Source organism: Charadrius vociferus, unplaced genomic scaffold (genome assembly GCF_000708025.1).
Source record: "Charadrius vociferus isolate BGI_N301 unplaced genomic scaffold, ASM70802v2 scaffold125, whole genome shotgun sequence".
Taxonomy (NCBI): Eukaryota; Metazoa; Chordata; class Aves; order Charadriiformes; family Charadriidae; genus Charadrius; species Charadrius vociferus.
The window spans coordinates 1728259-1753151 of record NW_009649036.1 but is presented as its reverse complement, the minus strand read 5'-3'; the positions used below and the strand labels follow the sequence as shown (position 1 = coordinate 1753151).

At 40.7% G+C, this 24893-nt stretch overlaps 1 protein-coding gene across 1 annotated transcript in view; it reads right to left on the bottom strand.

Annotated features, from left to right (window-relative positions):
- Positions 1-24893, bottom strand: part of PTPRR (protein tyrosine phosphatase, receptor type, R) — a 141498-nt gene continuing 116605 nt past the window's right edge. The window contains exons 8-13 of the mRNA XM_009887829.1: positions 22117-22196; positions 19796-19933; positions 12354-12464; positions 11017-11174; positions 6940-7053; positions 1-168 (exon numbers count right to left, since the gene is read on the bottom strand). Coding sequence (XP_009886131.1) covers positions 75-168; positions 6940-7053; positions 11017-11174; positions 12354-12464; positions 19796-19933; positions 22117-22196 — 695 coding nt within the window. The 3' untranslated portion in view covers positions 1-74. The remainder of the gene's footprint in view (positions 169-6939; positions 7054-11016; positions 11175-12353; positions 12465-19795; positions 19934-22116; positions 22197-24893) is intronic.

Here is a 24893-nt window from a genome sequence, read left to right as displayed (position 1 = left end):
CTTGAAGAAGCTGCTGGTAGGTAATAAAACGAATTACCTTAAGCGACTGACATTCGGTTTTACCCTCCTTGGCTTCACTGGACAGCTTCTGCAGAAAGCCTGCTTTCATACAGACTCAGTGCATGGTGCACAAATTCATACTGTTCGCTGGTCTGAACCATTCCACCCCTGAAGAGGAAACAAATTGAAATGCAATGTTATTTCTTAAGAATGAAACAACCTCCAGCCCCTGCCAATCCCATGTCTACCAGATAATACAAGGCCTTTTCTCAATTTTTGACTTAGAATTTGCTTGAGTAAGTGGGAGATTTGCCTGAGCAGTACTTTCTGCATAACTTATGCCACCCAGCACATGCCCAGCATGAACCTCCATTCCTGATTCTGTCAGGGTAAGAACTAGAGAGGAAGACATCTGGCATCTACATTGTTAAAACCTACATTTCAAATTCAACACATTCATAGAGAATTTTGCTCAGTCACTTGGGCAAGGAGGGCCAGATACACGGACGCAGCGTTACTATTGATGGAGCAAGGGAATATTCAGAATCTGGCCTTTCATTTTTGTCCTTTACCAAAAATGTAACCTTTGGTGACCCTCAGATCGCCTGTGCAGTGAACAGCTCTTCCTGTCCTCTTTCTAACGCCTACAATGCATCCTGTCTGAACAGCAGCCACCTAAGAAATTTTACAGCAGTGACTCATTTCAGCACCAACAATACAAAAGAGTTCAACTTGACCATAAAAAGGACTAGTTACAGACAGCTTGGATTAGATCCCTACATTTAATATATTCACCTGATAACAACCCTTTTTCAGGTCTAAGTATGAGGATCAAGTCCCACATCTCCTGTGCCAATTGCAGTGTGGTAGGAAGGGGATAATGTCCTACAGGAGGCAGGTGTGATATTTAGTAAGAGTGGTACTGTTCAGCTCTGAAATTAAACTGAGCCTCGTTCTGACAATACTAAGGTCTTCTAGGTCTCACTTCTCATGGACTGAAGCCTCAACTTTACTTGATTCCACTTTTATTACCTCATCTGCCAGGGTATCAAAGCTACTTACTCTGCTTCTAGAAACAAGCCCCCCCTTTATCCTCAGCGTACCCTGGAGCAGTTAGTTACCGTCAGGGACATGACAGAGTAAATGGCCTTAGCGCGAAGGAAGACATTAAGATTAGTATTGTATTTGGTTTCAGCTAGATCTGCACTGAAACAATCAAATTCATGACGGATTTGGATCCAGAGCAATGTCGAAGCCAGGTATCTTACAGAAGAAGGTCTGACAAACCCCCATGTGATCCCTTCAGACACCCTAGCAACAAAAGGGTCTACTGATACACAAAGCTATATGAAAAATGGTAAAACTGCCTCAACAAGTATTATCCTTTAGTATTAGAGAACTTTATCCAAAATCATAAGGTCCTTTGATTTTCCTCAGTGCTACTGGATGGTTAAATGGCTGTGGCAGGAAAAACATAGTTAAAATAATACCTACTGCTTTAAGCAAGCGACCAGCTGTCAGTACACCTCCAGTGAGCTCAGGCAACTGTAGAACACCTTTTAGTGAGCTGCATGTCTATTACGATACACTATTCCCAGGAATTAAATCACAGCCCCTTAAATGGTCCCATCCGGTGCAAAATGCAGCAGCTTCTTGGCTTTGCCAGTAAAGACATCCACAAATTCATAACTCTTGGCTGCCTGCTGCCTTCAGCTGCTCGCCTCTGTGCCTGTCCCCTGCTTGTAGATCCAGCGAGAATCAAAAGGTGACAGGAGGGCTTTGCTCTGGTCCTCTGTGCTGCTTAGCCTCCTTCCTTCCTCCTCCTTGCTGCGTCCTGCTCTGCCCACGCAACCCCTTCCCAGCCAGCTTCCCTCCCTGTCTCCCCCATCAATGTTCCCCCAAGATGTGCTCTAAGGGAGTGCGTTTCCCAGGTTAGATCTGCTGTGTGGCAGGGGGGGCGGAAGGGAACATATCCAGGGAGAAGGACTTGTCAGGAAGGGCAGGTTAAAACGAGTTTGGCTGCACTAGGCTGTTTGTGGGGGTGATCCTTGCTCCTTCCTCTTCAGTGCTGAAGCTACATACAAAATCCCTGAGAAGGGATGTATAAGCCTGGCTGGGGCTGAGCCCAGCACTACTGCATTTGCCCTGTGCTAGCAAGCGTAACCATGATGCTATGGTGCTTCTGAACCCTGTAAGGGCAAAAGAGTGCTCGTCCCTGTCAGCTTAGGGGCACCTGAGTCTTACACAGAGGTTCAGACAACTTGGTCTTGTCAGTGCTGTTATACAAGGGATTCATAGAACCATAGCATCATAGAATGGTTTGGGGTGGAAGGGACTTTTAGAGATCATCTAATCCAAACCCTCTGCCATGGGAAGGGACATCTTTCACTAGATCAGGTTGCTCAAAGCCCCATCCAACCTGGCCTTGAACACTTCCAGGGATGGGGCATCCACAACTTCTGTGGGAAACCTGTTCCAGTGTCTCACCAAAGATTTTCTTCCTAATATCTAATATAAATCTACCTTCTTTCAGTTTAAAAGCATTACCCCTTGTCCTATCACTACACTCCCTGATAAAGAGTCCCTCCCCATCTTTCCTGTAGGCCCCCTTTAGGTACTGGAAGACTGCTATAAGGTCTGTCCGGGAGCCTTTTCTTCCCCAGGCTGAACAACTCCAACTCTCTCAGCCTGTCCTCATCGGGGAGGTGCTCCAGCCCTCTGATCATCTTTGTGGCCCTCCTCTGGACCACTCTAGTAGGTCCATGTCCTTCATATGTTGGGGGCCCCAGAGCTGGATGCAGTACTCCAGGTGGGGTCTCACGAGAGTAGAGTAGAAGGGCAGAATCACCTCCCTCGACCTGCTGGCCACGCTTCTTTGGATGCAGCCCAGGACACGATTGGCTTTCTGGGCTGCGAGTGCACATTGCTGGATCACGTCCAATTTTTCATCTACTGATAATCCCCAAGTCCTTCTCCCCTTTGTTCTTGTGCAAGGCTCACGTTGAATATCAAGGAATCATCTGTGACCCTAAGACATCAGTTGGTGCAAAAGGCTGTGTGGAAGAGCATTTCAGGAGGAAATCTGCTCAAGGAGGGAGGTTTCCTCTTCCACATCCCTAGTGCCCAAAAGGGATGTACCCACAGCTACCACACCTCCGGGTGTGCAGCCTTCATCATCTGCCAGCCCACACTGCCAGCTCCTCTGCGAGCTGCTGGGCTCTCTGCTTCTTTGGGAGTCTCTGGGATGGTGCTTGGAAAAAACAGCCCCTGGTATCCTGAGGACTCTGGGACTATGACCAGCTCCCCCTGGGCAGCCACAAGGGAGGGAAGGTCCTTTACCCTGCCCTCTGGCTTGCTGCTAGTGCAGCTGGATGCAGTCTGCTCCAGCATGAATGCGATGTAGGGCTTGAGATTTTTTTTTTTAACCTGAAGTGATTAGTCAAAACACTTAAACAATGAATTGACGCACACTGGAAACTCTTTTCATCCTGTCTGAGGAGCCAAGAGCAAAGTTATCGGACGTCATTCCAAGAATGTGCCTTTAAGGTTAAGAATGTGCAAAGTTTCTTGATATCACAGTAAGTCTTGAAGATGCCTCACATCAAACATTTCCTGTTTCTGTTGCAAGACATAAAAAATGAACTGGGAAAAAAAGTAAGCCGAGCAGACCTGTGGGCCTATCTTTCTATGAATCCACACCGAGCATAGCTGCATATCCATCCTGGGTCAAGATTTTGAGTGGATGGTCATTTCCTCATGTTAGCTCAGCCCAGACAATTAGTGCCAGATCTGTTCACCCCTTAACTTACACTGAACAGCTAAGAAGAAAGTGGCATATGGACATACCTTACCTGGAAACAGCTCTTTCCTGTCTTATTCCCTGTTTGCAGAGGGGTTACATAGGCAGTTAATTGAACTATTTTTCAGCATAGCTTTTTGCCACCATCTGCAATTTGTCTGAATGCTCGTTTGGTTCTCACTGAGTGTGCTGGGCAATGGGAATGTTTTGGTAAATCACTACAGCATCACTGTGAGCTCCTCAAGTGCAGCTCTTTTCTTTTCTCCCATTTCTTGGTTCACTTTGGTAGAAATGTAGCCATGGACCCATCTGACAAAAAGTTCACACACAAGTGGATCCCACTGAGTGTGTTTGTTCCATCAGTAGGTCTGTGTTTGGATGGTGCAGCTCTGAGCATGACCAAGCCTGCCTGGAATTCTAGTGGAGATGAGGTATCAGAGATTAAACGATTTAGTGTACCTCATGGGCAGGTTTCTGGCTCTTAGGTGGTCAGACAAAACCATCCTTTTCTGATGAACTCTCTTTTTTCTGTTCTGTAAGGGCAATCTGATGTACAAAGAATGAGTTGGAGCCCAGCTGCTGGCCAGCATCGTGAGGAAGCCAGCCTCATCTCTGTTCCTGTTCTGCCCCTGGTTGTACTCCATTCCTAATGTTGGCCACACTGGTAACTGAAGTGCAACACAGCTGTGTCTAGAGCCAGCTCTTGCAGCTATGTCTAGTGGGACATTAAGTTCATTTTGCTAGGTTCATGCCACATGTAATGACCCCATCTCACATGCCACCTGCCAATAAGCACCATGTCAGGACGGGGTCATCAGGGGAAGCTGGCGTCATGGAGCTTTGTCCATGTAACACTGATACTTGTCCACTTTATGAATGTTGACTCTGGCTGGTCTGCCAGTGGCTACTGTAGTCTTAGAGGTTGCTCAGCTTTGCCTTAGCAATCCTTGCTGTAAACTGACTGCCGGGTGAGTGAGATCCATTCTGCAATATGGCCAATTGGAAAAAGGAAAGAAAAAAAGTTTTTGGTTACTGAGTTTTGCCCCCAAAAGGTCTTTAAAAATTAAAACACAGATATAAATACTTAAAGGGAGGGTGCCAGGGGGATGGGAACAGTCTTTTTTTCAGTTGGGCCCAGCAATAGGACAAGAGGTAATGGGCACAAACTTGAACACAGGAAGTTCCATCTAAACATGAGGAGGAATTTCTTTACTTTGAGGGTGGCAGAGCACTGGAACAGGCTACCCAAGGAGAATGTGGGGTCTCCCACTCTGGAGACATTCAAAACCCACCTGGATGCCGTCCTGTGCAACCTGCTATAGGGGAACTTGCTCTGGCAGGGGGTTGGACTAGATGATCTCCAGAGGCCCCTTCCAACCCCTACCATTCTGTAAGTCTGAGATATACTTTTTGTCTCAGGCAATGCCTGAGAATATGAAGAGCTGAGGCACATTAAGCAAGATCTCTGGAGTCTATTTATATAACCCAAAACTCAAAAAATACAGAAATGTGCAAATCACAAGACAACAATTTTTTTAACAAGCTTTGTGTCACTGAGATTGCTGTTATGAATGTTTATATTTGGGTCAGATTTTAATTCTCTTTCCAAGTTTATCTAGGATACTAATACATATAGAAAACTCATTAGTGAGATACACATGACAAAATTGTGTTGTCAGTTATAATGCTGAAAATTTGGATTATTTTTTCTACAGCTGAAATAATGACAGAAAAAAACTATGTAGCTGAGAGCAGAGTTTGCTTCCACTTCTCTACAGTGGAGTGTAAAACCAATAAGAAAAAGGTTATCTTACAACAGAAATACTAAAATGGGGGAGAGCACTACAAACCTTTTTCAATAAAATGAACAGATAATCAGAACAGAGTGTTGGAAATTTGGAGCTGATAATTTAAAACAGAGTAAGCATTTTTCCCTCAGCTCTTCTATCTTTTTTGTTGCTGAGATTTTTAGGTCAGGAACTCCCCTTGGAGAATTTTACACTCCAAGTGGCTCATGTTGCCCTGTAAGGATCACATTACTGTCTCTGTATGATGAAGGCATGGGGAGCGGAAGGCCGAGGAGGTGATCCATAAACATGGTCAACTCTATGGATTCTAGTCTTTCTGCAATTTGTGGTTCCAGTACCTTTCGGAGCTCTTCAAAACACAAAAACCCTGTGTTGTCCCTTTGACCTGAGCTCTTTTTCAGCATTTGCACCCTTAATGGGTTTTTTCCATTGAAAGAAGAAATGTATGCCAGAAGCAGTTAATATACTTGCAAGAAGATTATATGCATCTGGTACCTACAGCAGGAGAGGAATGAGACTTCTCTATTCTTGGTGCGACCCCGTTTATTTACTTTACACAAAATCCTGTTTCCCCAAGCAGAATAAGAAAGAAAAGTACAACCAAACCAGCAGCTTCCATTGTGCACAATACCCACATCCTCCTTTCCAACACAAATCTCTCTTCAGCCATGGTTTCACAAAACAAAGCACTCTGCAACAATGCTGGCTTACAGTGTTCCTGCTCCCAAGCTGTGAATTCAATTGGGGAATTGATCTGACTTAAGAAAATTCTGCAACAAATGCCTTGCTATTTTCTTAAGCTGGGTAAGTTTGCCAACCCAATTCAAAAGGACCCCCAACACAGCTGAGGAAATAGCAACAGCACCAGATTTGGCTGTCCCCGCTGCATAAAGAAACTGCACACTGAGTGAGCCTGGATGTCCCTGTCAATCCAGGCTCAAAGACAATCCCTTGCCTCCAGATTGCCCAGTGTCTCTTGTGTCCTAGTGGGATGCCGAAGACAGCAGAAAGCTCCAGGGGGGAAAAAGAGGAATGCCAAGTGCCCAGCAACCGCAGGGTTGCCATCTCAGGAGAATTTCATTCAGTGGAGTCTCACCCAGTTTCATCCAGAAAACAATATTCCTTACTCAGGATCTAAATACAAATGTTACTTTGAATATTCAGCTAATGCTGTCATAAGAGTCAGCAAAAGTGATGGCAACCACTTCATGTAAAGCAACATTCAACTGTGAAAAGGTTTTCAGAATCATTACTGATCATTACTGAATCATTTCAGTAATGAATTCAGAGTCATTTCAGAATCATTAACTGATTTATGGTTCTGCAACTCACCGATCCACTCGTAGCTGGCAGACAATGCTCAATGCATCTACAACTCCCTCTTCCTTCAACTGCTGACAACCAATGGCCGTGGCAATAAAACATCCAGTTCTTCCTATACCAGCACTGAAAAGAAGGCAAAATTTAATAGGGGAATGGAGTTCATAGAGCAAAGGAGTTAAGCAGAAAACACTAAATAGATATGAAAACACTAAAAATATAAAATATGGAATTGCTAGAACCCACAGTTCCTGGGTGCATGACTAGCAAGGGTAACTTCTCAGCTCGTTTTCTTAGAGAGAAATGAAAGGGTGCACTGCTCCAGCAGTCCAGTTGTTGTGGGTAATTTGTGAAGCTTACACCTTTCCAGTTTGTACAAAAGTGTATGGTAAGAAAAACAATCTCCATTAGAACCACAATGTCTAAATATTCTCTGGCACAGTCCAAGCAAAAGATGGAGATATGCACTGAGCTGGGGGAAAAGCCCACCTAAAGGCAAAAGTCAGTGGGGCTTTAAGTCTGAAGCCCTCAAAGTATACAGGGGTTTTGCTAACCACGTCTCTAACCATGAAGGTAAAAAGGACACAGAACCAGGATGATAAAGTTAACCCCTTCTCCTGTGATTCTGCAGGAGGGAGAAGGATTTGATGCTGTAACTCTCCAGGTTTTCTTGATGCCTGCTTGGAAACAGCCATTTTGGCATTATTTTTACTCCCTGGGCCTCCAGCACTTTTGAGAATCTCTGCCCCACTCTGTTCCTTGCTTAAGTAATGTGGAATTCAGTGCAGCTCGTCCCTGTCATGCTGCATGGCAGGAAAATGTGAGGAAAACAGTTAAAACATGGAGTCAGGTGTTCAGATCTCCATACCTGGCTTTATAGTAAATAGGTAACCATTTGGTACCTTGCTTTCTTCATGTCTGCAATGGGTTTGAATGCTACCTGCCTCATAAGAGCACTGCAAAAGGTATTTAAATTAATGCCAGGAAGAATCTGTTGAGTCTCTCAGATGGAAGCTTGATATATCTGAGTGCAAAGTGTTACCAGGAGTATGTCCAGTTGCTACAGCTGAAACAAATCACAATCTACTCACCACAGAATGAAAGATTGGAGTGGTTTAGAGACTCAAGAGCCCTTCCATCTGGAAGTGAAAATTTCCAAGAGGACTCAGCAAAATTAAATATATGAGGATGTCTAAGCCAACCATGAGGAGATAATGAGATGTAAAACTGGCAGCGTAAGAAAGGATCGAGTGAGATGAAGATCCTGCGTTGATAGCCTGTCTCCTTGGACATCAATAACCGTGGAATAAATGTATCCAAAAGGAGAAGGACACAGTTTATAAAGACAGATTTGGAGAAAACAACCTAATGCATACCCTTATTCCCTTCCTCAAATATTTTGAAACCCTTGAAAGCGAGGCTAACGAGTTTAAACAATTCAGATGTAAGTGAAGTTGGCTATAACGAAGGGTTCTTTTTTTTCCCCCTTTTTTTGGGGTGGATTAAGTGTTCTTGGACAAGTTCTTAATATGTGTTAAACAAAGACCAGGGTTTTCTAATGTATTTTCTTCCTTAGTTCAGGCCTGCCAGTCTTATCCAATTACAGAGCTTTATTTCAGATAGTGCAAGATAAAAATTACATTGTTCTTTACTTGCCTGACATTTCTTTCCTGGTATATCTGGAAAATATGGAGAGCTACTTACTTTGAAGTATTTTCAGGCACCCAAACATGTTTTTTATATATATACATATATTTTTTTTTTCCGTTATATATATATTTATTTTGCCCCTCTTTTTTAGGAGTTTAAGGTGTAGAAGCTCATTTGTGATGACTGTGGTCTGTTAATTGGGAGTATAGAATATTGGACTGTTATGATTTCGGGATTAAGAGATGCAGGCAGTATGCTTTTTATAGAACATGTTCACGCACTAGCTGATGAGGAAAGAAAAGCAAAAATTTCCAGCAATAACTATAACAGTGTCAAGTTTCTGAGCATAAAAATTTTATCCCTTATTCTCATTTAAGAAACTCTTAAAAGTCCTCCAATATGACAAATTGCTGGTTCTTCTGGGAAGTAGAAAATGGCATTGCAGTCCAGATTCTCAGGCAACTTGGTTTCACTGACTAAAGGGGGCTAAATTAGTGTCACATTTGCAGAATATAATTCTGTGTTCTAATTCTTCCTTATTGATTCAATTTAAATAAAAAGCCCTTTTCCCTCTATATTTGAAATCCCTCAATTAAAATTTGTATTTGATCCCAAACCACCTAGTTGCCATTAAACCCAAACTTATTTTGATGTACTAACTACACATCCAAAGGCCAGATTAAGGAGATATTTTCCATATTTACCCACGCTTTCAGTGAGTGACATGAGAGAGGAAACGTATACCTTTCCAGTGAATGCTACTATAAAGGTTGCTAAGAATTTCAAACTCTTCTTCTTTTGGAAATCTGTGCCCTTGGTGTGTGTGTGTGTATTCACATCTGCTGATTTCAAATGTTTACTCTTTTTACTGTTCTTTTGCAGAATAGGAACTACTTTGCTAAAATCAGTCAAGTCTTTCTTATATCCTGAATCGTGAATGGGCTCATCACTGAAGTGTGTAAGACCGCACCTTATGCTAATAGGCTACAAGAAGACACAAACAATAAACTGAACTACTTTTTTTCCACTTGTATCGTATTAAAAATTAAAGTACTTCTGCTTCAGATTAAGGACCGTTGTTTGAGTGTCCACTGTAACGCTCCTCTGGAAATAACTGAGAATTGTGCATTTATATCTGATGCCCAAATTTAAAAGTGTGTACAGGTTAAGACCCAGATGACCTGAACTGCAACTCAGATTAAAAGGGAAGAAACTATCTGACTAGGAAATGGAGTGGGAGTTTACCCATTTTGTAGACCATAGTGGAGTGAGCACATGGCTAGCTGAGTTATCACCGAAGAACTATTAATTTTAATCACAACTGAGATGATATCTAGGTCTCTAATCATGAACAAATTCCAGTTCATGGTTATAAACTTTACTGTCATATCACTCACCCCAGAAAGACACCCAGTTCTTCTGAAGGCCTTGATAACTGAAGATCTTTACTGGAAAAATGGGACTCTCAATAGCCATCCACGGATTTGTGGATTATTTAGGGAAACTAACATTTCTGCTAAAAACAGCTGCATAAAATTTGGGAAGTTCCTTATTCATCACATTCTGGTTTTGCAAAATGATGGGTGGCTCAAATCTGGCTTCCATTTCTCTAAATTTTCTAAATATGGAGTTGAAAAGAAGTGGTTCAAGATGAAAAGTTCTGGTTTTGAAGTACTTCTAGGAAAAAAAAAAAAAGTACTCTCCCAACTGTAAGAGATGTATCATCACAGTTATGAGACGAAGCAAATAAGACTTGATTTTAATTTTTTTTGTTGTTTTGCTTCACGTACTTCTTTCCACCAATATAATGAACCCGGTACTACTTCCTACTACTTAAATTGCACCATGTGGCAATGAATCAGTGTAAAGCAATAAAATGGAATTTAATTAGAATGATTAGAAGGGCATTCTTTGGTTCATTATAATTTCTCTGAATAACACCCTGCTCTTAAGTACTGAATAACACTTTGCTTTTGAGTATCAAACCAACTGCCTTTGTGAACATGTTCACAAATTTTAGTACTGATGTGTTTTGCTCTCCAAATTTGTACCTGATGCCTGCTGTTCAAAATCGACTTTCTTTAAAACATTTTAGCCAACCAATCATAGGGCATTGCATCTGACTTAGGTATGTAATTATGCAACAAGACTAAAAAGAAAGCAAATCATGAATGAGAATAGGAAAATAAATAATTTTTCCAGCCAGTCTTTCAAAGACAGAGTTCATTTGCAGAAATGGAGAACGGTTCAGAAACAATTTGCTAGCGACAAGGGAATTCTCTCCAATTCTCAAATATGAAATGAAAAAGCCAATTAGCATGAAGAAGATCTGGGTAATTTCTTCCCAAAATACGTTCCCTGTTTAGTAGGAGGACTGTTTGATGTGATTCGCTGTGTCCTTGCTCTGGGCGGTCATTTAAGACAAGGATTGCAAATTACCTGCAGTGCACAATGACAGGCCCTCTGCCAGGTGATTCCACCCTGTCCTCTTCTACATCCAGCATGAGCTGCAGCAGAGGCTGAGCGCTGTCGGGGGTTTTGTGGTCCGGCCAAGATGTGTACCAGTAGTGTTTCACACTCTGGGACTGACTCCCTTGCTGAAAATAACATGAAGATTTTATGTGCACACTTGTGGTAAACAATTCTTTTTATTTCTCTGAATATTATGATAAAAAGACAGTAAAAACGTTAAGAGAGACTTAACTTGTTTTGTTCATTAGTCTCAGAGGATGCAATTGCAGGGGAACAGGCGTGCTTCCAGGGACACAGTTGTAAGAAGGGTTTGTGCACCTGAAAACTCAGCTGTTTTTCCTACTATGCAAGTTCGGCTCTGTCCATCTGACTACTGACCTGCCAACTCTCTTGTCGACTGGGACTTGTCAGAGATCTGTGTTAGATCAGCAATAAGATCTAGAGAGATTATTTTGATCTGGGCTTCTGAATCTCAAAATTATTATATATTTCTGCTACCTTTTAAGGACATTATTATAAGGGTCTGATACTAAAATTAGAAGAGTACTTAAGTTAAAGGTGCAGAGGAACTGCTCTTCTGGATTAATCAAACCTCCCAGTTTGTCCAGTTATTCTCTCCAACAGAGAATGCTACCACTTACTTCAACAAGCAAAGGGGCTAAAGATGGACTAAAGCAATTTGGGTTGGACGATATGACTTCTGTCTACTTCTCACTGCCTGAGCTGAAACACCAAATAAATTTTCCCAATTCAATATTTATTGCAATGCTCTGTCAGGGGCAGTGGATGATGCAATCCAATAGCACGTAAGTGTAATATAGGGAATAACTTAGAGGAGGAGCATCTGCCTTATTTTGCAGTTAATGTTTAGTCAGAACCATGAAAGAATGAAGCTTTCCTTATATACTCCTTATATTTTTAGCTTCTCAAATGGGCTATAGATGCACTCAGCTCACACATAAGCAGGGTATCTTTTTCAGAATGATGCTATGCTAGTTCTTTCATTAACTAAAATCCCTTTACATCACCTTGGCAATGCTAAAAAGGCCTCAAAGCAAATGTAAGTCAAGGGAGTGAAACCTGCACTCTTTTTGAAGCCTTTTTTTTATTGCCACCATGATACGAAACAGCAATACGATAACTGTTCCAGCTCCTTGGTCTCAATCATACCTTGCAGCTGTGAGCTTCATAGCTCATTTACTCCTCCTGTAAAAATGTATGCCCTTTAAAATAACACTTTAACTTCATTTAACATTAAAAAAATAAAGCATTTGGAACAATACTTTTCAGATGCAGATTGTTACCTTTATTGTAAGCTGACGGACAGTATAATTTTCGCATTCTTCCACACTGTTAACAAGGACTTCAACCTTTCCATAGATTCCTCTTTTTTCTGGCCAATAGAGCACGCATTTCTGGAAAGCAAACATCAGCGGTCATCAATAAACTGGATCCTGGAGCCATATTCACATACAAGTTTTACACAAAATGCATTTGTCTGGAAAGTTCAGATGAATTCAACCGAGGTGTTACTCTGTCAGAAACATTCCTAAATAAGGTATTGTAGGCCTCCTAAGGAATGACTTAGGCCTGATTTTCAGGATCTGAGTTTTTCAAATATGGATCTCTATCACTGAACACTTTGAACAGCTGTTTTTATTCATAAAAGTTCAATGAAGTTCAGTTAAAGGAATTATTTTACACATTCAAAATCGAAGATTTTATTCCAGAACATTCTTTAATTCATAGAATTAAAATTATAAAGTTTACTCATTCCAAATGGGATTTTCTCCTGAGCAAGTTGTTCAGAATTTGTCCTCTCCTCACAAGACTTTTTATCCTCTTTACTCTCCTGAGCCCTGATACTACAAAGCATGTAAATGTGCCTTTAGATCTTACTGAATTCAGTGGGACTTAATGTGCTTGTTAAAGTATTTTGCAGAACCTGAGTTGTCTACTATATAGCTTACTGGAAATGAATGTTAAAAAAATCCATCAGTCTTGCTACAGCTACACAAAATTATATACAGAATTCTTAATCAATCAGTAGTGTTATACTATTTCAGCAATATATTTGACAAGCACCTACTAAAAAGGAGATGAAGAAGTAGTATTTATAATATGAACCATTTCAGTTTTCCCCTGCAATAGTTTGCTTATCTTTAAGTCAACTGCCACTTCATATTAATTTCTACTGAAGTATCTCTGTAGTCTACCTGAAAGCAAACATCCCTGTTGTATAAATACTTCTCTAAAAATAGATGCATATTACTTAAGAGTCTAAGGTGTTTGAAAGCCACATTTTCTGAAATAATGCCGGCCAATCTGACTTGCTCATTAAATAAAAAAAAAGCCTAACAATTAAAGAAAACCTCATTTTTAATATCCAATACACAGGTTAAAAAAAAACCAAACAAAACACCAAGAGAACAGACAGTTCTACAATAATAGGAATCACAGACAGAACTTGTTTGTAGTTGCTGACAAACTCTTGCTTAAGAAACTGGTATATATTTAGACAGTAGCCTACATTACACAGCAAAATGAAACAATCACTTTAATATAATTAATTGCCATAAAGCATAACTCCCAGTAAAAACTGCTAAAAATGATCAAGAAAAAAATACCAGTGAAATACAAGGCTTTACCACCAGGTGTGATCTTTAAGCTGCTACTCTATTTGATAACCCAATAGCTGATTCAACCGAATCATCTCTGTTGTATAAATACTTTTCTAAAAATAGATGCTCATTACCTTAATAGTGTAAGGTGTGTGAAAGCCACATTTTCTGAAATAATGCTGGCCAATCTGATTGGTTTCGTTCAAATCCTGTCTTTTCCAGAATTACTCGAACATCCTAAATTTGCTGTCTCCCCGAAGACATCAAGAATGGCAATAAAATACTCAGAAATTTGTATGAAAAAAAGTGTTCACAAGTTCCACAGTCCCCCCATGTGACACATATAGCTACTATCATCTGCCAGATCTGCAATTCATGCCCCTCCCTGGGAGTGTAGTTTTCAGTGCTAATATGGGAAATAGAAAAGTCTAAATACACAATTGTACCCTGACAATCAACAATAGTTGAGTCAACCCCTGAGACTTCTTGATAAATGCGAGCATGCGACACTCACTACAAAGCCTTCAGGCACTCCAGAAGAGTGTTTTTCTTGACTCTTTCCCAGAACTGGAATTGGCAGCCTGCTCTGGGTGGACAATGAAATGGGGCTGTTCATTAAAATAACTTTCATTTAACAGTCTGTCTACATTTAGTGAGATACAATGGATTATTTTTAACACAGTCTCCGTGCATCTTTTTAAAATACCATTTGTTACTGCTTTAAAAAATGGCCTTGAAAATAGAGCTGGGATCAGCTGGTTCAGGCACTTCTAAGAAGACAGATGTTTGGGGAAATTAGCATGTTTTTGGAAGTTAATTGTAAAAAAGGTATAGAGATGAAGATGGGAGGGGCAAACATATCAGACACGCAAAAAATAATATAGAAAATCCCAGGACTATCAGCAAGAAAGGGTAAATTGCCTCAAGATATTGCTTGAACCTGAGAGAAAATTCCACTGGTCAGGTAGGTATGTTTTAAACCTGTTCAAAAGGCAAACACAATGCTTAAGACAGGTGCTCTCTAGCCTCATTTCTGTAATCAGTAAAAGCTTACCGCCTGCAGTATATATCAGGAAAAAAGGAAGAATTCACTTGTTCTTATCATCATGTAGTCCTCCACCTCCACTCTTTGTGCTGGTCCTAATTCTTGTTCCTTGTTGTTCTTTCAGGCCACATAGTTTCCCTTTCAGCATATTCATATATTACAGCATTTGCTAAATAGGTCACATATTTTGTCAGCTTGAGATTGAATGTACAATCCTTTATGTAGTCAGGAAACATATAAAAGCTATAAGTAGGATTTTTTAAAAGATGCTTAAGCTCAGAAAAAAAAAAATAAATAGAAATCCTAACCAACTTGCATGGCAGCCAAAAGCCTGGGAACCTTCTTACTTTCACTTGGAAAATCTCATCTTCCTGCCATCTTTCAAATTCCCCCCTTGGATTCATTTCCATTGGTTAGCTTTTTGCTAAAAATGATTATTTATTTTTGATCTAGTGCCTGACCTTTTTTTTTTTTTTAAAAAAACCCACCAACATTCCCTGACCCGAACAGGAAGTTTATACAAGAAACAGTATCTCGCATAACCTTTAATTGATTTTAGCCTGTGTCCTTCCCCCCCGTGACAGGGCTGCAGGCTCAGGCTCCCTCCGTTCCCTGTCCTGTCTCCTTGCATGCCCCATCCCACGCCTCATGTGACCGCTCCTGAGGTGGGTCTCCATAGCTGAGTAGGGTCTGGCCCTGCCTCGGACTGGGGCTGGCACCTGCTATTTGCGGTGGTGGGTCTGTGCGCAGGAGCACAGGCTTTTTTAACCTGCCGTAAGTGCTCCTGTTGCAGCCGGGTCCCACAGTTCTGCTGAATGGAGGAAGGCTCTCTCAGCTGACGGCTCATTTATCTGCTTTACCTTTCCTGGATTTGGACCCTGAACAAAATCAGTTTAACAATTCTCAAATATTTGTGAAGTTGCTTTACTTCAGCTCCTCTTCTTGTTTATTTTTCTATATAGCCACGCTAACAAATGTATATGTTGAAAGTCCCAATAACCAGGCCAACACACAAGAGTAATGAATAACTACAACAAAGTTTCAATTCCAGAAATCCTTTTAACTCCTGCCCTCTATTTACTGTCACTAGGAACTCAAGCATGAGAGGTCTTGCACGATTTGCCTTCATATACTAAAATTCTCAAAGTTAGGACAAAATCTTCTTAAGTTTCTCCAAAACCTAAGACATATGTATGGTGCCAATACTCCAATTAACTAATAAGTAATCTTCAAAGAGGCTTATGTGAATTCTGTAAAAGGCAGGATTTTCAAATTCCAAAATCTACTTTGCTATGTGTAGATAAGGGTGCCTATAGACCACGGGGAAAAAAAGTTACATGAAAAATAATATGAGCTTTAAACAGTGAGTTAGCAAGATCATCCTAGATAATTACTGACAAAAAGATTTACATTATCTGAGTTGAATAAACACACATTGTTTAATCCATCTGTCAGTACTAGTCCTTTCTTCTTGCAGAATGCTGCACAATATTCTTTATTTATGCTTTCCAAAATATGCTTCCTGGTTAACAAGTAATGTTGCTAGTAAAGTTTGAAGGCAAACTAAATGTGTATTATCTATGGAGTACATAGCATAACTACGGAAATCAGCTGATACAAGTGAATTCTATAAACTTTTGGACCTGGGAGTCCTGGTGGACAACAGGATGACCATGAGCCGGCAATGTGCCCTGGCGGCCAAGAAGGCGAATGGCATCCTGGGGTGCATCAAGAAGAGTGTGGCCAGCAGGTCGAGGGAGGTCATCCTCCCCCTCTACTCTGCCCTGGTGAGACCGCATCTGGAGTACTGTGTCCAGTTCTGGGCTCCCCAGTTCAAGAAAGACAGGGAACTGCTGGAGAGGGTCCAGCAAAGGGCAACAAAGATGATTAGGGGACTGGAGCACCTTTCTTATGAGGAAAGGCTGAGGGACTTGGGTCTCTTTAGTCTAGAGAAAAGAAGATCGAGGGGGGATCTTATTAATACTTACAAATACTTAATGGGAGGATGCCAGGGGGATGGGAGCAGTCTTTTTTCAGTGGTGCCCAGTGATAGGACGAGGGGTAATGGGCATAAACTTGAACATAGGAAGTTCCATCTTAACATGAGAAGGAACTTCTTTACTTTGAGGGTAGTGGAGCACTGGAACAGGCTGCCCAGAGAGGTGGTGGAGTCTCCCACTCTGGAGACATTCAAAACCCGCCTGGACGCTGTCCTGTGTAACGTGCTGTAGGTGACCCTGCTCTGGCAGGAGGGTTGGACTAGATGATCTCCAGAGGTCCCTTCCAACCCTAACAATTCTGTGAATTCTGTGAATTCTCTACAAAATTATATAGAAGTCTCTAAAATTCTTACACTCCACATATTCGTTTAATTTCCATTGCTCAGTTGCCTTGACTAAACTCAGTAATATACGAAGTTTATATGTGCCTCATGGATAAAGCTTTGTAAGATTGTATCCTAAAATATTACTACAGAATTAGAGATGGTTACCTTCAGTGGGTGATATATCTCATTCTCTTAGAGTGGGATGGATCACCCTCTGGAGGTGACTACTGTTCTTCAGTGAGGGCAGGGAGGGCATTTAGATCGCTAGATGAGATGTGTTTTTCCTCATATTATTCTTACTTACAAATCAATCTCCTTTTTTTTTTTTATCAAACTTCAAAATGAAAAAGAAAGAAAATCCAATAATGTAATGCTCCACTTTTTTTACATACAGCTGAAATTTGTATTTTGTTCAGCACTCTACTTTCATATTATATCTTCATCCATCTTACAAAAACTGTTACCACAGTGAGTCTTAACCATTTTTTCATCTGATGGAAGGAAGTAACTCCATAGAAACCTTTGTTTATCATCATTTCACACAACTCCCATTGTTATTGCAAATTCATCACATTGGTATATTGAACTAGGACACTAATGTCCCAAACAATTTTACTTATGCTAAATAAATGAATGAATTGTTGAGATTAAGGCTTTTCACGTGTGTCTTATTTGAGAACTCCCTCATTATACATTACTTTATACATTATAGTACATTATAGCTAAAATGGAATCTGACTGATGTTATACCAACTGGAATGTGGCCTATACCTGAGAGTCAGGAATGTTTATTTGTACAGGGTGGATGTGGATAAGTGGATGAATACCCTTTCAAATACAAAGGTATTTGTATGTGTGTAGGCTGCAGATGTACCTCCCTGAAAATTATGGAAAGAAAGCAGACCACAGAGAAGAAAAAATATCAAGTGCTATTATGCTAAATAACATCTGCTCTTGCCTTCTCTATAGAGAGCAAATACTTTAACAGTGAAGCTAATACGCTGAGCGCAGCCACTAGCTAAGCTGTTTTCTTTTCAATAGCAATCAAGGTTTCAGGAGGCACCGGCTAACGGTGGGAGAGTTCCTAAGGTTTCTAGACAGGGCAGGACAGCTTGCGCAAACACAGCCTCTCTATATAGCCTGGGAACGATTTGAGATTCCCCACCCTTTCTATTAGGAGGAAATTACCACTGCCAGGCCACAACAATGCGGATAAACACCAGTGCCTAGAGCCTGCGTAACTCAGGTAAACAGAGGGCTTCCTGACACAATGGAAACCACTGGGCCCTTCTTTCAAGTCATTCTTCTTACACAGTGTCAGATGTGAGTGTTTAAACAGTAAGCATTTCCTCAGCAAAATACTGATTCTTTTGGCCAATTAGGCTGGACTAAGTTTTCTACATTTTCAGGAGTAACCTTTTTAATGTGGGCTTCTGGACACTTGTTTGAACAGTCTAGTGCAAAATGGCACCTGGTTTGGAAATATGTCTTGGGACATTTTACAGGACAAACCTACTTTTTACATACAGCTTTCTCACAATCCACTGGATTTTAAGTTCATGTTAGAAGCCCAAACTCACAGTGACAAGCAGCCAAGCAGCGGTCAAGGGCAGAAGAAAGAAGAGCATGTCTACTGAGTCCACATTTAAATGGATCAGTGAGTTTGAACCCTGGGAACGCACTCAGGATCTTGGTCCCTTGATCACTCAGACTGGGTGGGAACTTTGCTTGAATAAACTCTGTTTCTCTATCATCACACATATCTGAGTTTGAAGAGCAGGGGTGTGAGTGGAGCAGGGGCAATACGTCCCTGGTGCTTACCTGGCAAGGTGCTGAGACTTGGTTGGGGCACCTACCTGGAGTTGGGAATTGCTACCAAGTCTAGTGGTTTGGACTCAAGGAAAAAGTCAAAGTCCTTTATGTTTGTCTCTCTCTTGTCCACAAGTCCTGTGAACCACTTCTTTAACATTCAGTCCTCCAGAACAGAGCTTTGTGTTGGTCCTCTGCATGGGAGAGTGATTTTTGTTCCTAACGCCTGGCAGTCACAAATATGGACTCTGGCACTATCAAGGAACGTCTGGCAACAATTTACATGAATGCTAAATAAAGCTATTAAAGATGTAATTGGGAATTGATCCAAAAGTCACAGAATGTATAACAGGCAGTTAGATGGCCATTAGCAATTAAAATGCAATTGTCACCTCTACTTGGTTCTAAGGTAAAGAGCCATGTATTTCCATCCTGGCTAAGTCCCTCCATGGCATTGGCATTTGGGAGTCCAAACTGTATTTCTGGGATTCTGAAGATTTGTAATATCTGGAATGGATTCAAAACCTGCCATTATAGCAAAGTGCAAACTTAACCATGTCAGGAAATCTCTAATCATAACACCAACCTTCTATTCTTTACATACCAGAAAGTAACAAGAAGTACAGACATGACCAACAGATAAATGAGGTGTTTCTTAAAAAATTAGGAACTCAACAGCACAAATCTAGAAAATGGAATTCCTTTTTGTCTTTTTTTAATACACCTCTTATGATTACTATGCAATTGCAGTTGGTGCATTTGGCTACCCCAACATTACTTTTCACATTGCCCATCACCAGAGTATTTAAGAGCCAGTTATCTGCTAGCTTCCTTCTATATCTGCTAAGGTTCTTTCTACACAGCCATAGGAATGCAGGTCCTATGTACGCAGTTCCATAGTATGCAGCCATAGGAATAATTTCTGAGTTTGGCCAGTTGTCGTACCTCATTTTTTTCTTTCAGCTTTGTGATCATAACAATGACAGGGCTGTCTTCTTGCCAAACCATCTGCCAGAAATCATTCACGGTATTAATCATGGGTCCCTGAGTTGCAATGAAAGCCTTCTCTTTACCTCCATATCCCTGGTTTAGAGACAGACACAAAAACATTTATTTTAAATTCATGTGGTTGACCAAAATTGCAGGTGAATGTTCTAAAAGAGCAGAAAAATGAATCTGGAATAAAGAAAAAAAGAAAGAGTTATTTGAACTGAAAGCATTTATGACTGACAGTAGAGCAGATCAGAAATTTTTCAGTAGAACAGTTTTTCCTCTGGAAACTACTGATTCGATGGACTGAAATGGTCCTGAGAATACATTAATCCCTCTCAAATTTCCCTGCTTACTTGGTTCTTCTAGCTTACTCTGTTCTCCAAGTTGCTGGGGCTTTCCATCATCCAGCGGTACTTTAATCCATGATTTATATTGCTGCAGTGTTTACAAGATAGTTTACAGTCAACAACCCAGAGAAAAAAAAAAAAAGAGAACTAAAAAACCGGTTTCTACAAAGATTCATGACAGGAAAAAAGATTTAAAATACATGAAGGCTTGTGGAGTCAAAGACTCTACTATGCATCTTTGGTAAGGGAGAAGAGATTTTATGAGACCTTATAGGAAGGGCAGCATATCAGTACAGGGAGTCCTGAGACACACAAGTGTATAGGAGGTCAAAAAAAGGTCAGGCAAACAGTGGGGAAGCAGAGGAAAGAGAAAAGCAAGAAGAAATGGTCAAAATGAGATTGCCTTCTTATTTTCTTGGGGAGAAGGAGAACTTGTGAGTTTGTGCAGTGAGAGGGTGCCCAACACTAATGCAGATCAGGAGATCCTGGCAATGGCTGAAGGGGATGAGTGAATGGAGAACAGCTGGAGGTGGTGCGGGAACCTCTAGCCATGCATCTTCCTTTTGGGTGCCTTTCTCCCTGACAGCTGTTACTCATTGCATGAACCAATGAGACAGATCCTCAGCTGGTATAAACAGTCCTCCTACTCACCAATCTGCCTGAACATACTTTGTCTAGGACAGCTTGTTGGGATCCCAGCAAGCCTAATCATACTGCATATGTGGATGTGAAATTTCATTTCATTGTTGGGTTCTATTTTTTCTGCAGTTGCTGACAGTTCAATCGGTGTTAGCAGCAGGAGAAATCACCATATGTTGGCCTGAAGGGTGGTGGCAGGGGGAAAAGGGAGATCTCAGAGGACTCCAAACATGACCTGGCTGATGGAAGAGTTGTTCGCCAAAGAGAAATGCTTTGCATAGTTACATGATGATGTCTTTCTTACAAAACACTGAAAGTACAGGATGTAAAATGAGGCAGGGTATGGGGGATGTGTATGTGTATATTAATGTACTGTTATTTAAATAAGCAACATCATTGTAGAGCTCTGGAGCCAAATTTCAGTTGTACTATTACATTTATTCCAGCTGAGGATCTGATACATAACTCTAATCAAAACATTTTGTTTTGCAGGTAGAGCACTACACTCCTAAAACATGACTGAAGTAGTGTCTTAGTAGTCTAGTCAGCGTACACTGTGCCACGAGTTCAAGACGGCTCTGTGTGTGTGTGTCATTGAGGATTATAACATAGCTGACTCTGAGAAATAATGCTTTCCAACAGGGTTCATGCTGGTAAAGTCTTTGCATCATGTAATCATTCAATATGGGGAATAAAATGTGAACAAGTGTGTGTGTGCTGGTGCACACATATAATTTAACACGTTTATGCTCTTTTTCACAAACTTGTTGCAGTTTTTATTTAATTACTTAACTGATGATTTCAGGACTATCAATTGATATAGTCACGCATGAAAAAAACCCATCACCACTGAACTTGTCTGTAGATAACAACTGCATGAACAACCGTACAGCTTATATTGCTGTTAACTCTGATCTCTTTACCAAAGTACTGGTATCTCTATCACTGTTAAAATGTAACCTTCTTTTCCTTACTATAAGGCAGTAGGACAATATTAAATGGTAAATACTGAAGTAAACAAACAGTAATGCATGTTTCTTACTGTTTTTTATAAATTATTTGATAAATTGGTTTTTTACTGCAACCATTTTAGTACATTCATGGCTATGTGGTCTTTGTTACAAACTGCTCATGAAACTTTCTATCACATCAATGTAGACAAAAAGATTAGGAATTATCAATGAAGACAGGTAGGAATAAAATGAGTGGCACCTTGGCAAAATCAGCTATTCATGTGGAAAATCAAATATTGTCTCAAAAGCACATGAAGATTGTACATTTACTTACCCTAATGTAGTTAGCATTTATGTAGGTACTCAAGGAGTCAGATGGATTTTTTGGTTTCAAATACACTCTGCTTAGAGGATCTAAGAGCACAAGGAAGATGGAAATTGAAAAGAAAACCCATAATTAGAAGATTTCTATGGAGAATTAAAGACTAGTTGAAGAAAATAATCTACTGTTATTCGGGGTTGTCAAGCACTACAGCATTATGCATCAAATTCTCCCCTCTACAAAGGATCATCACGTGTAACTGAGGTTACACCTGTACACCTATACTGCACAATGCTGGGGTGTGTGGAGGTATCTCAGCAAGCTGTGGGCATTGAAGCAACGCTATCGGGTCCAGGCAATGTTCAGCAAGGTCTAGTCTGCCTGTGTTAAGTATCAAGCTGACCTGCCTCCACTGTCTCTGAAACCTGTGTCATATCATTGTACGATGCTAGATAATCACACCAAGTCCTTTGGATTCAGCTTTGATATCTTTGCCTGAAGTTGTTCTGTTCCAATGATTTAAGTTGGATTTAAATTAAGAAAAGCTCCCTCTGCCTGGGATGAAATCAGTCATGTGTTTTTATACCAATTTAAGTTCACTGTAAGAGGCTGGACTAGGTAATCCATATCCTTCCCTTCAGTCCTGTGTTCTCATCTGATCCAATTTGTGACCATTCGCGTGTACTAGACTAGAGACACAATGCCAAAATACAGGAATATTTTCCTTCACGCTCTTCTTTCCTTCACTGTCTTGGATGATCTAGAACAGAGTGGGGGCCAGTTCTGTTGAGTACAGAGCTGGGGTACTAAGTTTTTGCTTGCTCATTTGTGATGATGTGATACCCCATGTATTACCCTTACGGAATTAAAGCCAGTAAATTCTCAACTACACAGCATAACAGACAGGGATAAGGAGAAGGGGAGTGAGGTGCCTATGTTGTGGCTCTCTAGGGGCACACTCTGACTTTCTTCACACCTTTTCCGAAAAAATATTCTACTTTTAACAAAATGATATGGAAATATTTCTATACTGATAAAAGTAATATTTTCTCCTGGGAATTTGCTTAAATTAATTAGAATCAGTGGCTTTTTGACAGTATACAGACACCTATTGGTTTTGAAATAGTCTCTGCTTTGCTGAGTGCAATCTAGGCAATGTGTTCAAAGCTAAATACGTACATGCTGCACTAGAGAACAGTAAAAAAAATGCTGTTTATTATGTGGCCCTGCTGTTTACAAAAGAAATATATCATTGATATACTTCTGCCATAGCAAAAATTGGTATTTTCAGAGTCGCTTTTGGATTTCTTTTGTGACTTTTCATCCTGTTCCTAAGAACAAGATAAAACCTTTGCAAATCAAAGGAAGAGGAGGGATGACCCCAAACATACTTTATGTCCTTTTCCCACTGGAGGTCACAGAAGCCTCTTGGACAGGAGTGGAGTCTTTGCAGGACCCAGGCTGGTGTTTTGAAAACTATGTTTCTTAAAATGTGCAAATGAATGCCTGACTTCCAGTTAAAAGTCTGTGCATGGAAGTCTTATCCCCTGCATTAATAGCACAACATGAACTCTAGTTAGTTTGTGTTAAAATCTCTTTGTACCAGCTTTCCCAACTTTTTCACTTAGAGCTTTTTTTTTCCCTTAACAATATGAGGACAGGAAACCTCTCATTCCTTTTCAGCACAGAGTGATTATTAGCCATTTCCACAAATGCCTCAGGCTACATGGCCTTGAAAAAACACCCGCTTCCTCTAGCTCACACAATGCCTCTGATTCTGGTGTAGCTTGACCCCTACCTTAAAAAACCTCTTCCAAGCAGACTCAACATCCAGTTTAATTACCATGTCTTGAGATAAATCCCTCTGTTACTAAGGAGCAGCTAAATCAGTTTTACAGTTTCTGAGACCTCCTTCCAACTCCAATCAACGAAACAAATACTGCTTCCAAATGGGAACCTTTTATAAATTAACAGTCCTGATCAGTTATGAAATAGGTAAGTGCTGTAAACTCAGCTCTGAAAGGTGGAAAACCCGAGTGCCGCTAAAGATTCAGAGCCACTAAGCAATCATCACACACAAATGGAAGTAATTAACTTCCTCCTGAATGACAAATACCTTGGAAGTAATAATCTTTTCCTCCAGGATGGTAAAGTCTGAGAGTTTGAAGCTGCAGCAGAAAGACACAGATGGTGGCTGCGAGGCTGAATTTATCAATGTTTGTAAAGCATCTTGAAATGCAGCAGAGCTGTTAAGCACCTATAATTACTAATAAAAAATGTCTCCTACAATTTAGACTGAGGGAAAATTACTGCTGTTTTCTTCCATGTATCTAGGAAGTCTGGCATAGCTCTCCCGTTAGAGCAGAAAAACGTTCTTCTAACTCCATCTTTAATGACTTAATATTAGCCTGAATTTCCTGGGCTGGAGGAATAGGAGGGTGTTAAAGGGGCTGTAGTTTGCCCCCATGAGACTGCCCAGTGCAGGGAAGAAGGTGGGCTATATGGTTGCACTGCTGGACAGCCTTCCCCGCTGCCATTGATACCGGAGGTTCATCCACTCCATGAACACCACTTTGTCACGAAGACCCAGGGTTTTGTCCCATTGCAAAGGCTGCATTCGTTGTACAGTGGGTATGATGGGCTGTGGTCATTGTTTATTCTTCTATTTTGATTGCTATTATGTTCTGAATTCTTTAGGGCATAAGTATGTTTGCATTTGTAGCATTTCCACAATAAGTTATTTATTACTCCTAGTCCAGTCCTAGTTCCCCTACCAACAGTAGAACTGA